Genomic DNA, 16,940 nt, shown 5'->3' on the forward strand with positions numbered 1-16,940 from the left:
AAAAGGAGCGCGGGTTCAAGAGAGGGAAAGGAATCAAAGAGGGATCGAAGGTGAATTTGACCCCAAAGCGAAAGAAAGCTAGATGAACTTTCAAACGGGAACATCTGCCGGGTCTGGTTTTCTTAAACTGTGCGGTGACAGAACGCCTCCCTTCTCTTCTTCCTCCTCATGCTGTGTTATGTGCCTGAAAAGTCTCCTTGAAAGCCCAGCCTGGGTTCTCATTTGCTACCAAGAGTTGAAGGCCCTGGTTCTGTTCCACCGAAATCAGATTAGTGAACCAAGATACAGTTCAGCTCTAACCAGACTTGATTTTGCATCTCTGTCAAAGATCTTCCAAAGAGGTGAAAAATCAAAGGTTCTCTCTCCAAGAGTTTAGCATGGAGAAAGACCACTGTGATGGAGGACGGATCTTGTCCAGGGGTTCTCCACTGGCCATGAATAATCCAAATTAAAATGGCCCAGCGGAGGACCTGAAAAAGGATCCAATTCCTTCTCCAGGTGACCTGTTCACCCAGCCTCAACGGTCTTTTGGGTGGGAAGGTGCTGCCTTCACCGACAAAAGCCCAACAGGTCTGAATGAGGGAAAAGGTGCTTGAAACATTATAGAATATTTTAGCAGCTGGTTGGGTAAAACTCTTCATAAGCAAATAAGAGCCTATTTCCAAAAATTCATGAAAAAATGTTATTGCTTCCTCCCCCCACCTCCTAATTCATCCTAGAGGGTGAAAACTGTCACGCCTAAGAGAAAATAAATTTCTGTAAATCCCAAAATAAATCTGGTCAGGCACTCCATAAAGCCAGCTGAATTTTATAGACAGGATATATCTCATTCAAGGAAGAATGTGGTTCTTAATTGAACAAGCCGAAAGGATGAGTATTTTTCAATGTGTGCCATTGATGTTCCCTCCAAAAAACCATGGAAATAGAAGCATTTATTAGGATGCGGTGAATTTTGTTTACATCCCAAGGCCCAAACCAAAATATACAGCCAGGTCACTTTTCACTATTCTAAAAAAAACCTCTCAAATTATGCTTTACTTTAGTCCGACATTTGGAGACTTCTAGCGAAATGAGAAAGACGCAAATCATGTCCTGGGTTTTAATGACACGTGATTAAATCGCTTAAAAATGTGAGTCTCATCCTCTTCCAAATAGACAGATAGACCTACGAGTTCTAAAGTTCAGGTCTAAATTCCATTTAATTTCATATTAATTTAATGCTATCCTGCACGTCTCTCTTCAGACATCAACTTTTGAAAGCACTTCGATGTTCTTAAGATGAAGCTCCAGAGAAGCTCTAGAGATGAAGGGGATTTATTTTGTCAGGAACTCTAAACATGAGCAATGCTGAGAAGATTGGACTAAGAGGTCCTTCCTCACAAAACTAGATTGGGTTTGCTGTGTTGTTTACACAATGGATCAGGAGAAGGACCAAAACACAGGCCCACTTTTCTAGCCCGACATTTAAGAAAACTTTTGTTTTCTCATTCCAGAACCAAGAGGGAATGTCATCCAACGATGGTCGAGACCTTCTCAATAATCCAGGAAGGAACAATCATATCCCTAAAGAAGCGTTCTCCAATCTTGGCAACTTTAAAACTGGTGGGCTTCAACTCCCAGAATTCGCAGCCAGCATGTCCACAAGTCTTAAAGTGGCTGAGTTTGGAGACCTCTGCCCTAAAGGGAGTATCCTTGTGGGGGAAACCACAACATCATTGCTTGTTTGAGTCGCTGGCAGATGAAGGATAGGATGAAAAAAAAAAAAAAGTCAAGATGGCCGTTATGTGACCGAAGCCCCTCCCCTTTTAAGAGGCACAATGCATGGGTGGGGAAAAGGGGCGTGGCGTCCACCGTACAGTCACGGCCGCCATCTTGAGTGCTTTTTGAGTTTCTCTGCCAAGGTTTTTAGCGGGAGGTTCGTCTGTTCATTATGGATGGAACGGAATGAAAACTAGCTTTCCAGGAAGGAAAAATGAACAACTGAAAGAACTGCAAGCAAAAGTCCAGTGGAGAAAGGAGGAGAGGACTGGGGTTTCCTCCCCCCCTTTTTTTTTTAACTCTGAGAAGAGAAAATTAACATGGCAATTTCATTTCGCATGAATCATCAAGACCCATTCAGCAGGAGCCTTCTAAGAAGGCTTAAGCATCATAATTAAAATTACAGATTTAAAAGCAATTGCACTGAGGCGCCGTTCCTAAGGGGGCAAAAAAAAAACCCACCTACCCCTTTCTCATGGTAAATTAAACACTGCTGGGTGGTGGGAATAGTGGGGGGTGGGGGAAAGAGTGTGTTAGGTGTAGCAGTGTCCACGAGCGTGAAAGAAGTACAAGCTTAGCTAAACTCCGATATAATATCTGTTTCTCCATTTAGACTGCATTTAGGTTGCCCACTTACAAATAAATGTACAGGGAAATGCTCCAAATTACATTGGGTTTTTTTTTGGGGGGGGGGGGGGAGCGAAGAGAGATAAATGAAATATTCTTTCAGTCCTTTAAAAAACAGTTCTACGAAACTCCTGTAGGAATTGCGCTCCTTATGAAATTCTACAAAGAGGTAAAAGCCACGAAGAAAAGCCACTGAAAAGCCACAAAGACGGGACTGGCTGAAGACTGAAGGGGCTGTGAAACCAGGGCTGTGGTCAACCAAGTTGAGACGGGGGGGGGGACCGTTACGGTGGGATCCAAGACCCACCCACCTTGATTTGGTGGACCACGCTCTGCGGACTTTCCCCCTCCACCCCGCCAGCTCGCCCCCCCCCCCAAAAAGCCGGAGGACGAGTGCTACACTTCTGTAAAACTTGACGCCTCCTTTCGAAACGGATTGACAATTCAAGTAATGGGCTAATAAAACAACCGCTTTTCATTCCAAACTAGACATATAAAGAGAGTTGCTTCTGAACCGCTAGGCTTGCTGACATGCATTTGACAGAGATGCTACCGGAGGGAACAGCAGGTAAAAACCAAATAATAAAATCCCCAATTTGCAACGCTCCAGCGAGAAATCTGCCTCGGAGACCGTCCATGGGAGGAGACCTTTCCTAACGGGGTGAAATCCAAAAGGGTTACAAGGCCTCACCTCAACATGATAGGGAATCAGAGGCTGTCCTAGCAGGGAATTTGCCTTCTTTTGAAGAAGGGCTGGGCCTGCGGAATTTCTGGCCTCCTCCAGTTGCAGAATTTCGGGAGCACCTGTAGGACATCGTTGGAGAAGGTGGCCCTCGTGCATGGAAAGAGTGATCTTCTTTGCAAGAGTCGGTCAAATCAAAGGTCCGATCCAAGGAAGGGAGAGAGGCGGGGAAGAAACGTTGACGGGAAGAAACGAGGAAGAATTTCCTTAAGACTCCGGCGATATCCGCCGAAAGCCGAGGGGAAAAAAAAAAACTTGCAAAGTTTCGTCCTTTAAGGCCCAAAACTTTAGAAAGAAAACTAAAAAGCAAGCAAGGACAAAAAAACAACAACAACGACGATGAAGGCAGAAAAATTTTCGCTACTCTGCAGGTCTCAAGAAGTAGGCCTTTGGTTTCCGCGAGACCACCTGTTTCAAAAAACTCAGCGATCGCTAACCGTTTCCAGCCTGGAAGTTCAGAAAAAGTGCAACCAGCAAACCCTCCCTCCCTCTCCCCCCCTCCAAAAACCCCCTCACCCAAAAACATAACACAAGGGAACCCACACAATCCACTTGAAGAGACTGATGGTGGAGATTCCCCAAGCAGCGTTGTTGCAAAGGAGATGAATGGCTTTTAAACGCCACTAAGCCGAAGAAAGAAAAAAAAATATCAAAAATTCAAATTGACCCAGGTTGTCGGTTGCGATAGACACTGCCTTTGCCCCCCCCCACCCCCCTTGTTCTTTTTCTCACCATCCCATCTGGTAAAAATCTCTCTTTCCTTCCACCAAAATAGATCTATGGATCCAGATTACCTGGGGTCCAAACTGACAGTCAACCCATCGGCCTGAGGTTGGTTTGGTTTTTTTTAAATAAATAAACGAGCACGCACCCACTATAGCTCTGCTGTAATTTCACATACAACTGAGGTGTGTGTATATGGGGGGGGGGAAATAACAATGACTCCCCCCCCAAAAAATGAGTTCCAGGCCGAAGTTCAAGAGAGGAGAGGAGGGAAAAAAAAAAACCACCAAGGAAAGCTGTCAATTTTAATATTGCATCGATTCTACAAATGCGCAAATTTCAACCAAAGGCAATTTGATTCTCTGGAAGGAAAACGGCCTGGACAAAATAACAGAAAAAAAAAAAGCTTTTTTCTTTTTCCTGAAAAGATAAAGCGGAAGCGAGAACGGTTTAAGTTCCATAAGTTTTTCAATTGTTAAAAAGAGAGAGAGAGAGATAGAGAGAGAGAGATAGAGAGAGAGAGAGAAAGGGGGGGGGAGGCAGAACTTGTCCAAATGAATAATTTGAGAAAAAAAAAAGAGAGAGAGAAAAGAACGCCATGACTTTCAAAACCAAAAAACAAAACAAAACAACAAAAAAACAAACAGAAGGCTGCTTTCCTGCCTGTTGATAAAAACTGCCTTGGAAATCCTCCTCCCCCCCCCCCAAAAAAAAAGAAAAGAAAAAAAAAGAAGCATTTCTCTTTGTTAAAACTACCTGGGCGAAAGGAGATTTTTTTCCTGGATTGTAGAGAAAGCCGTCGCCTTGAAAATTCTCTGGGCTCCACAAATGCGTGAAATAAACCTTTTCTCTCTCCCCCCCCCCCGTTAAAATCCTCTGCTGCAAATTAAACCAGCAGGGCTTGTCTGCTAAAAATTTAAAATTCTGCTTTGAAGGATGTTCTGGCTTGGAATGTGCGTTGAGGGGCCGGGATAAACTTCAAACGGCCGATTCGCCTTCCACCTCTGGCACGGCGGTTCCCTTCCCGCGACCGAGCTTGATCACCATGGGCTTCTCCTCGTTCCCGCCGCTGCTTTCGGCCACGCTGGGTGGAGCCAACTCCTTCTGCTCTTCCTTCGAACTCTCCCCAACATCTGGGTAGATCACCAAGAAAGTGGCCGTCAAGAAGCCCAAGAAAGAGCCCACGGACGCCACCACTGGAATGACCCGGACGGAACCCACGGCATCCACCACTCCTCCCAGGGCGGAAGCAACCAGGATCTGGGAGATGTAGACCTGGCACGACAAGATGGCGCAGTCGATGCCAAAGCCTCGCTTGGAGTTGCCAGGGCTGTGATGGATGTACTGCGAGAAAGAGCAAACGAGAAACAGAGACCGAGGTAAAGGAGCTGGCACTGGTGCATCTGAGCATGTTTTCAGATCCCTTGAAGGAACCAACAAGGGGGGGGTCTCAGAAGGGAATCTTTGTGGCTCAGGGTTCAACTGTGGACTCCTCTGAGCTAGCGGACATTCCATGACCCAACTAGGTAACGTCATCAGTGCTAGAAGGGAGTGGGGCTTGCAGGGTGGGCTGTGGGGTCCTTGGTGCTCTCTGATCTAACTGGTGTCCTTCAACCCCTGGTGTTCTTCAACCAGTCCTAAGGCCACATACCTGCTTGATGTCGTGGTACTGTCCCAGAAGTGCATACGGGCAATAGGAGATACTCATGGAGACAATTCCCATGGTGCTGATCATGATCATGGCAACGTAGACGTTGGGAAATATGGCCATCACTGCGGTGCCGATGGAGAATCCGAGCGTGCCCAAGATGTAGATGATTCGTATGCTCAAGTCATAATTGTCCAAGTATTTCTGGAGTAAAGCTGGAAAAGGATTAGCACAAGTCACAGTTACACAACATCCTGAACATCGACACAGGCATACAACCTGAGCATGTGTCTGCTACTCTCCAAAAACAATCTTCTTTCCTGTCCTATAGTCAATCCACCCATTCAGCCTCTTCCACCATGCCTCCTGAGAAGACGGGATAGATGTGCATACATTCTCCAACCAACATTGGCTGGCTGGGAACTTTTGGGGAGTTGAAGCCCATACATCTTAAAAGTTGCTCAGATTGAGGAATGTTGGTTTAGAGAAGGGACGTCCCACCATGGCAACGTTAAGATCTGTTGACTTCAGCTCCTAAAAATTCCCCAGCCAGCCATTCAATTCTGGGAATTGAAGTCCACAAGTCTTAAAGGTTGTCAAGGAACACCCCTGGTTGACAGCAAGGAGAAATGATCCTTCCTGTGTTAACAGTTGTGTTAGCTTCAGAACTGTTGGAGGGACCACCTTCCCAAAAGCGTGAAATGCCACACCGAGTGGCAGGCAATAACCAAGTCAATTACCGTATATTCCGGCGTATAAGACGACTTTTGAGAGCGTTGAAACAGGCGCCGAACTCGGGGGTCGTCTTATACGCCGAGTCGTTTTATACGCCGGAAATAAGGTAGTTTCCGGCGTATAAGACGACTTTCTAAGCATGCGACTTGGCATCGATCGTCTTATACGCCAGAAATACCGGTAGTTTCCGGCGTATAAGACGACTTTCTAGGCATGCGACTCGGCGTCGATCGTCTTATACGCCGGAAATAATGTAGTTTCCAGCGTATAAGACGACTTTCTAAGCATGCGACTTGGCATCGATTGTCTTATACGCCAGAAATACCGGTAGTTTCCGGCGTATAAGACGACTTTCTAGGCATGCGACTCGGCGTCGATCGTCTTATACGCCGGAAATAATGTAGTTTCTGGCATATAAGACGACTTTCTAGGTATGCGACTTGGCGTCGATCGTCTTGCGACTTGGCGTTGAACTTGGGGGTCATCTTATACGCTGGGTTGCCCTACACGCCGGAATATACGGTAATCTCAAATCCTCTTAACTAACTTACAGTTACATGATGGGCTCAACTGTGTCTTTTACTTTTTTCTCCCCCATTCTATCACTTCACGTACCAAGGCTTATTATAGCAGGCGTCTCCAAACTTGGCAACTTTCAAGCTCATGGATCTTCACCTCTCAGAATTCCTGGATGGCTGAGAGGAACTCTGGGAGATGAAGTCCACAAGTCTTAAAGTTGCCAACTTTGGAGATCCCTGGCTTATAGGACCCACATGTGGTCTACGGGATACATCTTAGGTTGAGATCTTTCTCCACCCAAACTGACTTGAGGTCTTCTCCGGGAGATTCACTGTCTGTCCGATTCCAACGTGAAGATATTGTCCTTCAACGTGCTCTAGTTTGCCATCAAAGCTGACACTGGCCAGAGCGTAGAACAAAGAAGCAGCGCAGGATCGGAAGACGTGGAGAGACCTGGTCCACAGAATCACCATCATCATTCCTCCTCCTCCTCCTCCTCCTCCTCCTCCTCCTCCTCCTCCTCCTCCTCTTCCTCCAATTACCATTCTGCTTCCTCTTCTCAATTATGCTACCATTCCCCCAACTTTAAGCCAGGATGATAGCACAGAGCCTCTCACCTGAACAAACAGCAGCAGTAGCAGCATAGATGACCAACCCCCAGCAGCCCATCTGGACGCCAGCACTGTAGTCCTGCAGTTCGGTAGAATTAGAAGGGGCCTGTTGGGGAAACAAAGAGGCTTTGATCAAAGGCAGAAGGCTTGCAAGACATGGTGGACCATCGTCCCCGTCAACTTTCCAGCTCCACTTCTTTAAAAAAATTAAAGAAGAGTATTCGCTGAACTGTGGGGTCCTGGGTGCTCTCTGAGCTTGGTGGTTTTCTTGCAGATGTTTCCTGACCCAACTAGGTAACATCATCAGTGCTGGAAGCAAGTGGGGTCTGCAAAGAGAGGAGGAGGAGACGACGACTATGGGGTCCTTGATCTTCTCTGAGCTTGGTTGTTTTCTTGCAGATGTTTCATTATCCAACTAGATAACATCATCAGTGATAGAAGGGAGTGAGTTTGCAGAGAGGAGGAAGAGACGGAGGAGGAGAAGGAGGTCTATGGAGTCCTTGGTGCTCTCTGTGTTTGGTGGTTTTCTTCTGGACATTTTATTACCTAACTAGGTAACATCATCAGTAATGATCAGCCCTGGTGATGTTAATTAGTTTGGTAATGAAACCTCTGCAAGAAAGCCACCAAGCTCAGAGAGCAACGAAGACCTCATGCATCTGTACGTCTTCCTTCCGCTCTTGAAGGCTATTCATAGTCTGCTCTGAATATAAAGGTTCTCAAACTAACTTACAGGTACCAAAAGGTAAACATGGTCTATCAGGTCCACTTTACGGTACATCCCAAACATTAAAAAAAATAATTACATTTTGTAATGCTTTCTCCCTGGTTGCCTAGAAGTTACTCTCCACTCATCACAGACAACTAAGCACAGGATGTTACACAAGACTGAATAACCTACGTGCAATGTCGTGTTCTCTTTACAAATTTCTACTGGGACTGAATCTGTTTGCAAGGAGGTACCCAATGTGAATGAGAGCAGAGAAGACTTCATTAATGGGACCTCTGCCTGTGTGTGTGTGTGTGTGTGTGTGAGAGAGAGAGAGAGAGAGAGAGAGAGAGACAGAGACAGAGACACAGAGAGATACAGAGATACCAAAACAGAGAGAGAGACACAGAGAAACAGAGAGAGAGAGAGGGAGAGAGACAGACACACACACAGAGAGACAGAGAGAGACTGACACAGAGACACACACACAGAGAGAGAGAGAAGGAGAGAGAGAGAGACAGAAGGAGGCAGGGAGAGAGAGGGAGAGAGAGACATATAGAGAGAGACAGACACAGAAGGAGAGAAGGAGAGAGAGGGAGAGACACATATACACACAGACTGACATAGAGACACAGAGAGAGAGGGAGAAAGAGAGAGGGAGAGAAAGAGAGAGAGGAGAAAGGGGGGGAGAGAGACAGACACACACACACAGAGAGACTGACATAGAGAGACACAGAGAGAGAGAGAGAGAGAGAGGGAGGGAGGGAGAGGTTGTGCAAACATTCCTCTTCTGATCAACAGCCCCTGGCGACACTAGTGCTTTGCTCACCTTGGGATCGCCGTGGAAGATGACCTGCCCCATGAAGTCGGTGTAGAACACAGCTTCAGCAATGATGGAAAACCAGGTCAAGAGGTGACAGACACAAAGCCGCAGCAACTCTTTGGGCATCTTCAGCATGGACAACCACAAGAGTCTCACGGTGGTTTCCGTTTCGCCTTCCTCGCTCTCCGTGTCTCCGCTGGAGTTGGTGGCGCCGCTCGGATTCCGGTGCCGGCATCTCTGCCGCTGCCTCTTCTGGATGTCGTAGATGTCGTTCATGCTCCGAGAGGACTTGATCAAGACCACGGCGTTGGCCCGCCGGAACCGGTAATGGTGGGACCCGATCTTCCCGTAGTAGGAGAAGGTGTTAGAAGGCTGGCGGTAGAACATGTGCCGTCGCCGGCGCATGGAGTTTGAGGTGCACGACGGCTTCATGCCCACCCGGACATGTCCGTTCAAGAGATCTTTTGGTAGGGAGCCGTTCCCGTTGGGGACTTTGGCCTCGGTCAAGGGGTTCTCAAGTAACATCTCCTCCTCCTTCTCGTTCTCCCTGAGGAAAGCGGACAAGCGGTTGAATTTGGACTTCATGAGCTCTTGGCTGGTGCTGTGCGGGGTCGCCGGGTAGGACGAATCCTGAAAAATGGAAGGTTCAATTTCGTGAAGGAAGAGGAGCTCCGATTCCATGTCAAGGGTGGCGTCCGGCATGTGCAGGACCGAATCGCTCTTACTCCGGACAATGTCCACCTCGAGGAACTCCATGTTGAGGTCTTGTTCGGACTGGACCTCGTCGGGGAAGAGGGAGTTCCCGTAAGGGTCCTCCTCGTTGATGACGTTGAGACGATTGAAGGGAGGGAGGCTGCCGCTCAGCTTGACACTTGACAGGGTCTCTGCCTCGTCATCCATCCGGTCCTGCTGAGGATTGTATTGCTCTTCTTCGATGCTGCACAGGTGGAGGACAACGGAAACGGAGAAGATAATGGCGGCAAAGAAGAAGAGGACCTGCTCTTGGGATTTGAAGACGCTGCCTAAGACGGTGTGCATCCAGTTGAGGCCGCCCAGCATGTAGCCAATGGCTCCTCCTAGGCCTACGGATGAAGATGAGAAGGACAAAGGTACAAAATGGCTGCACTGTGAAGGAGGGGAAGAACCCAGTGGTGGGATTCAGCCGGTCTGCACCATTTCGGAGGAATCGGTAGCTAATTTTTTGTTGCCCAGGCCCAGAATGGACTTCCGGAAGTGACATCCATGCAGAGAGCCAGTTGTTTACATATTTGAATCCCACTACTGAATCAATCATCTAGGTCTGATTGTCTATCTGTCATCTAGGTCTATCTATCTATCTATCTATCTATCTATCTATCTATCTATCTATCTATCTATCTATCTATCTATCTATCTATCTATCTATCTATCTATCTATCCATCCATCCAGTGGTGGGATTCAGCCAGTTCGCACCAATTTGGCAGAACCAATAGCTAATTTTTTGTTGAATCAATCATCTAGGTCTGATTGTCTATCTGTCATCTAGGTCTGTCTGTCTGTCTGTCTGTCTGTCTGTCTGTCTATCTATCTATCTATCTATCTATCTATCTATCTATCCATCCATCCATCCATCCAGTGGTGGGATTCAGCCAGTTCGCACCACTTTGGCAGAACCAGTAGCTAATTTTTTGTTGCCCAAGCCTAGAATGGACTTCCGGAAGTGGCATCCACACAGAGAACCGGTTTTTCACATATTTGAATCCCACCATTGAATCAATCATCTAGGTCGGTCTGTCTGTCTGTCTGTCTGTCTGTCTGTCTGTCTGTCTGTCTGTCTGTCTGTCTGTCTATCTATCTATCTATCTATCTATCTATCTATCTATCTATCTATCTATATCTATCAATCCAGTAGTGGGATTCAGCTGGTTCGCACCACTTCGGCAGAACCGGTAGCTAATTTTTTGTTGCCCAGGCCCAGAATGGACTTCCGGAAGTAGCATCCACACACAGAGAACTGGTTGTTCACATATTTGAATCCCACCACTGGAAGAACTGCACAGGTGGGAACAAGCTCCTCCCCTCCAAAGAGTGGTGGATTGTGGGGGAAAAAGAAGAAAAAAGTTCCCTGAGGAACGTCAAAGGATTTTCACCTGGACTTTTCTTGTGTCCAGTGTGGTGGATCTGAACATTGTAAGCATTCATAAAGGAGAACATTTATAGCTCGGGGTGGAAATGAGAGGTCCTTGGTGTTCGCTGAGCTTGGTTGTTTTCTTGCAGACCAGGGGGTCTTCAAACTTGGCCCTTTTATGACTTGTGGACTTCCAGAATTCCTCAGCCAGCCTCCATTTTGTTTGTTAGATTTAAGACAGAGGTCTTCAAACTTGGCCCTTTTATGACTTGTGGACTTCAACTCCCAGAATTCCTCAGCCAGCCTCCATTTTGTTTGTTAGATTTAAGACAGAGGTCTTCAAACTTGGCCCTTTTATGACTTGTGGACTTCAACTCTCAGAATTCCTCAGCCAGGCATGCGTGCCTGGCTGAGGAATTCTGAAAGTTGAAGTCCACAAGTCATATAAGGGCCAAGCTTGAAGACCCCTGTTGCAGATGTTTCATTACCAAGCTAGATAACATCATCAGTGCTAGTACTCAGAGAAAAACAAGGACTCCTTATTGTAAGCACAACCAGGTGAACACCACCCTTCTCCCAATCTGATGATGCCCAGATGAGATATAGCTACTACCTCCAGGAGGCCCAACCAGCATACACTTTGTAGTTCCCATACTTGAGAAAAGCTGCAATGGGTTATTCATGCTATGTTCAATGGTTTAGTCCAGGGGTCTCCAAACGTGGCCATTTTAAAACCTGTGGATTTCAACTCCCAGAATTCCCCAGCCAGCGATACTGTATTCCAAGTGTGGCCTTACCAAGGCATTGTAAAGTGGTATTAATACTTCATGTGATCTTGATTCTGTCCCTCTGTTAATGCAGACTTGCACTGTGTTGGCCTTTTTGGCAGCTGAAGCACACGGCTGGCTCCTATTTAAGTGATTGTCCACTAGGACTCTGAGGTCCCTCTCACAGTTACTACTATTAAGCAAGGTACCCCCTATAGTATACCTATACATTTGGTTTTTCTTGCCTAAATGTAGAACCTTACTTTTTTCACCCTTGAATTTCATTTTTTTAGATAGTGCCCAGTGTTCAAGTCTGTCCAGATCCTTCTGTATCCTAAGCCTGTCTTCTTTTAAAGCTTTGAAAAGAGAATGCAACTGAGGGACACATTTGTATGTGTATGTGCATTTGTAAAGTATTAGGAACTAACCTCCCTCTTGCTAATAAGATTGCTCTTCCAAGCATCCCAAGCATGGAGATGGTTATTATTATTATGATTGTGGCTGTTCTTATTGTATGGCTTTGTTACATTAACCCAGCGGTTCTCAACCTGTGGGTCGCGACCCCATTTGGGGTCAAACGACCATTTCATGGGGGTCGCCAAACAACACAGTCCACCATTTTCCCCCCTTTTCCTTAGCTGTGCTACTCCCTTTTATTCTATTGGCTTTTGAAAGCCAATAGACTCTCTTGAATAGAGTCTACTTCTATTGGCTTTCAAAAGCCAATAGGAATTGTCCAGGCTGTCTCTGTTCTCAACCTGTGGGTCAGGACCCCATTTGGGGTCGAACGACCATTTCCCGGGGGTCGCCAAACAACACAGTCCGCCATTTCCCCCCCTTTTCCTTAGTTGTGCTACTCCCTTTTATTCGATTGGCTTTTGAAAGCCAATAGAATAGACTCTCTTGAATAGAATTCCTGAGCCAGCATGGGGACTATGGTCCCTTTATGACTGGTGGACTTCCAGAATTCCTAAGCCAGGTTGGAAACCTCTCCCTTTCCCCTCAGCATGACTGGCTCAGGAATTCTGGAAGTTGAAGTCCACGAGTCATAAAAGAGCCAAGGTTGCCTACCCCTGGGTTAGGTGGACAAAAGCTGAAAGGAGCAACGGGAACTCATCCTGCCCCGCAGTGCTAGGACTCAAACATTCTCCAGCATCATTAAACCTCCTGGAGGAGGTGGTCAAAAAATGTCAAGAGGGTAACCACTAGAATAGAGCTGGAAGGGACCCTGGAGGTCTTCTAGTCCAGCCCCCTGCTCAAGCAGGAGAACCTATACCATCTCAGACAAGTGACTGTCTAGCCTCTTCTTAAAAACCTCCAGTGATAGAGCCCCCACAATTTCTGGAGGCCAGCTGTTCCATTGGTTGATTGTCCTCACTGTTAAGAAGTTTCTCCTTAATTCCAGGTTGCTTCTCTCTTTGGTCAGTTTCCAACCATTGTTTCTCGTCCTTTCCTCTGGTGCTCTGGTGAACACTCTGACTCCCTCTGCCGTGTGGCAGCCCCCCAGATACTGGAACACTATTTTATAAAAAGTTGGAAGATTCATTCAACTACAAGATAGAATTGCACTGCTAGGCTGCATTTGAATAAATCCAAACAACTGTCTACAAAAACGGATGAACATCCAGAGGCTGGCTTTATGAGAGGGATAAAACAACAATCTTCAGTCTGGAAAGCTGGCTACAAAATAGCAGCTTGTTCTTTGCATCCTCTTTTAAAAAAAAGAAAAAAAAAGAAACCAGAATAGTATCATTAAAATCTTAAAAATACCTAGGGGGCTTGATAGATCTGTTTTATGGAAGCCTTCAAACTGACTAACAGCCAGAGAACAGAAGGGACTGATCCGTCCCAGTGATATTATGACAGATGTCTTTAAAAAGTTTAAATAAACATGTGGTTTCAAAAAAAGAAAAAAAAATGCCCAAATTCAGTTATGCTTCCCATCTTTGGCTTGGAACGAATATCAGAGGGACTCGTGTTTCCCCCCCCAAGCTTTCACAACGAGGATGTGAGCAACGTTATTCGGAGCGTATAGAACCGCAGCGTTTAAAAAAGGAGGAATAACGGAAACATCGTACCGGCTGAAAAAGCATGGATGTTGAGGGCCATATCCTGCTCTTCGCTGTCCACCACGTCCAGCAAATAGGCGCGGATGGGCCCCTCGGTGGCGTCAGCGCAGAAATCCAGCACCACCACGCCGAGCACAGTGAGGACGATGCCGATGGGCTGTTTGTCCGGGACATCTCCGATAGCAAGACCTGCAACACAAGAAGGACCGTGAGCGGGTTTTTGTGAGACAGATTCCAGGAGGAGACAAGGTTTTTTGGGGGGGGGGGAAAGCAGAAGGAAGGAAGGAAGGAAGGAGAAAAAGGGAGGGAGGGAGAGAGGGAGGGAGAAACAAAGGGAAGGAGGGAGGGAGGAAATAAATTGGTGGATGGGTGGACTGGTGAATGGAATGATGGATGGATGATAGAGAGGAAGGAAGAATGGGGTGAATGGAAAAGACGGAGGAAGCGAGGGAGGCAGGGAGGGAGGGAGGAAGGGAGAGAGGGAGAGAGAAACAAAGGGAAGGAGGGAGGAAATAAATTGGTGGATGGGTGGATTGGTGAATAGAACGATGGATGTATATAAGGAGGAAGGAAGAAAGGGGTGAATGGATAAGAGGGAGGGAAGGAGGAAAGAAATTGGTGGATGGGTGGACTGGTGAATGGAATGATGGATGGATGATAGAGAGGAAGGAAGAACAGGGTGAATGGAAAAGACGGAAGAAGGGAGGGAGGGAGGGAGGGAAGAAGGAAGGAAAGAAAGAAAGAAAGAAAGAAAGAAAGAAAGAAAGAAAGAAAGAAAGAAAGAAAGAAAGAAAGAAAGACACCCAGATTAAGAGTTGAAAAACCTGTGTGACTTGAGTCTGGTAGTGTCAAAAACTGGGAGATGCTACAGAACGGATCAGCCCTGGAACTGTTTTCAAAGAAGGAAGACTTTGTTTTGAATTCCATCAAAAGGAGTTAAAAATTCAAGCTCGTCACAGGAACCTTTGCTGGTTAATCTGTATTAGTCTAACACAGTATTTCCCAAATTTGACCATTTTAAGGCATGTGGACTTCAACTCCCAGAATTCCACAGCCAGCAATGCTGGCTGTGGAATTCTGGGAGTTGAAGTCCACATGCCTTAAAATGGTCAAGTTTGGGAAACACTGGTCTAACACGCGGCTCTCCAAACGTGGCAACTCTTTAAGACTTGTGGACTTCAACTCCCAGAATTCCATAGCCGGCCATGCCCAGCTAGGGAATTTGGGGGGGTTGAAGCCCACCGGTCTTCTGGTTGACACATTTAGCGACCTCTGGCCTAATAGGACAGCTGGGTCTTCCAGATATTTTGACCTTCTTCTGAAATAACATCTGGCCAGAACGATCATCATCGGTCAGGGATTGTGGGAGATGGAGCAGAAACACTGGGGACACCAGATGAAGTCGCACAGGTCGTCCTTGACCTACAACAACCCACTTAGTGACCGTTCGAAGTGACAACTGAAAAAAAAAAGCACACATAGGATCGTTTTTCACCCTTACGACCGCTGCAGCCTCCACAGGTGATCAAAATTCCGACGCTCGGCAACTGGTTCAAATTTATGATGATTGAAGGGTGTCCCCGGGGGGGGGAGAGGAACCACGTGGGATCCCCTTTTGCGACCTTCTGGCGAGCAAAGTCCACAGGGGAAGCCGGATTCACTTCACAACCGGCGTTACTGACTTCACAACTGGGATGATGCGCTTAACTGTGGAAAGGGAGGTGGTGAAATGGGTCGAGACTCCCTTAGCAAGTGTCTTGCTTAGCAACGGAAAGTTTGGAGCTCAGTTGTGGCTGCAGGTCGAGGACTACCTGTAGTTAGCCTGGGGATACAACCGCTGCGTGCATCGCAGGTGTTTCCCTTTTAACTGCTCTTAGGAAATGGCGAAATTAGGAGCTACAACATAACGCACGTCGAGGGAGGGAGATTCTTTGTCGTCCAGGTCACGGCTGTCCCAAAGGCGCTTTTTCAGGACTGTCTTGGTTTTTCCTGGAAGACCTTTCGCTTCTCATCCAAGAAGGTGAGAAAAACAAACAAACAAGGAAGTTTCCCCCTAAAGTATCGTAAATGCCGGCGTATAAGACGACTTCCGCGAGCGCTGAAATCGGTGCCAAAGACGGGGGTCGTCTTATACACGGAGTCGTCTTATACGCCGGAAATACTGGTAGTTTCCGGCATATAAGACGACGTTCTAGGAATGCGGTCCGGCTATAAAGACGGGGGTCGTCTTATACGCCGGGTCGCCTAATACGCCGGCATATACGGTAATAATAATAATAATAATAATAATCAAACATCCACATCTGCCTATCCCAGGTCCTGGGTAAGGACTCGATAGGTAGACAAAATGCCAAATCCAGTCTGAACATCTGGCTGACTGTGCGATGATCCATAATAATAATAATAATAATAATAATAATAATAATAATAATAATAATAAATAATAATAATAATAATAATGTTGGAAGGGACCTTGGAGGTCATCTAGTCCAGCCCCCTGCTCAGGCAGGAAACCCTACACCATTTCGGACAAATGGCTGTCCAGTCTCTTCTTAAAAACTTCCAGTGTTGGAGCATTCACCGCTTCTGGTGGCAGGTTGTTCCACTGGTTCATTGTTCTAACTGTCAGGAAGTTTCTCCTTAGTTCTAGGTTGCTTCTCTCCTTGGCTAGTTTCCATCCGTTGCTTCTTGTCCTGCCTTCAGGTGCTTTGAGGAAGAGCTTGACTCCCTCTTCTTTGGGGCAGTCCCTGAGATACTGAAAGACTGCTATCCTGTCCCTCCTTAGTCCTTCTCTTCATTAAACTAGAACAGCCCTCTCTCAACAGAGGGGGAGGGATACAACATCGTCCATCTCTAGTCTACAACACGGTCTTTTCAGCAGTCCCAAGAAAGCTCCACACCCATTTGCACCACTCAGGTGACCCTGAGGGCACAGATAAAGCCTCCAAGTGGCCTCAAGGACTCTCTAAAAGGAGGCAAATGATCAGCAGTCTTTGCCCAAAATGGTATAGGGTTTCCTGCCTGAGCAGGGGGTTGGACTAGCTGACCTCCAAGGTCCCTTCCAACTTTATCATTATCATTATCATTATTATTATTATTAT

General features: G+C 46.7%; 1 protein-coding gene across 4 annotated transcripts in view; it reads right to left on the reverse strand.

The window, feature by feature from the left end:
* Positions 1-4,141: 4,141 nt before the first annotated feature.
* SLC45A4 (solute carrier family 45 member 4) overlaps positions 4,142-16,940 on the reverse strand; it is a 105,415-nt gene continuing 92,616 nt past the window's right edge. For all 4 annotated transcript variants that reach the window (XM_039334581.1, XM_039334583.1, XM_039334584.1 and 1 more), the window contains 5 exons: positions 13,849-14,028; positions 8,902-9,977; positions 7,370-7,469; positions 5,502-5,713; positions 4,142-5,194 (listed from right to left, as the gene is read on the reverse strand). In XM_039334581.1, the coding sequence (XP_039190515.1) occupies positions 4,829-5,194; positions 5,502-5,713; positions 7,370-7,469; positions 8,902-9,977; positions 13,849-14,028 (1,934 nt within the window). In that variant the 3' untranslated portion in view covers positions 4,142-4,828. The remainder of the gene's footprint in view (positions 5,195-5,501; positions 5,714-7,369; positions 7,470-8,901; positions 9,978-13,848; positions 14,029-16,940) is intronic.

This window comes from Crotalus tigris, unplaced genomic scaffold, assembly GCF_016545835.1.
Source record: "Crotalus tigris isolate CLP2741 ecotype Arizona unplaced genomic scaffold, ASM1654583v1 scf7180000017631.5181431, whole genome shotgun sequence".
NCBI lineage: Eukaryota > Metazoa > Chordata > Lepidosauria > Squamata > Viperidae > Crotalus > Crotalus tigris.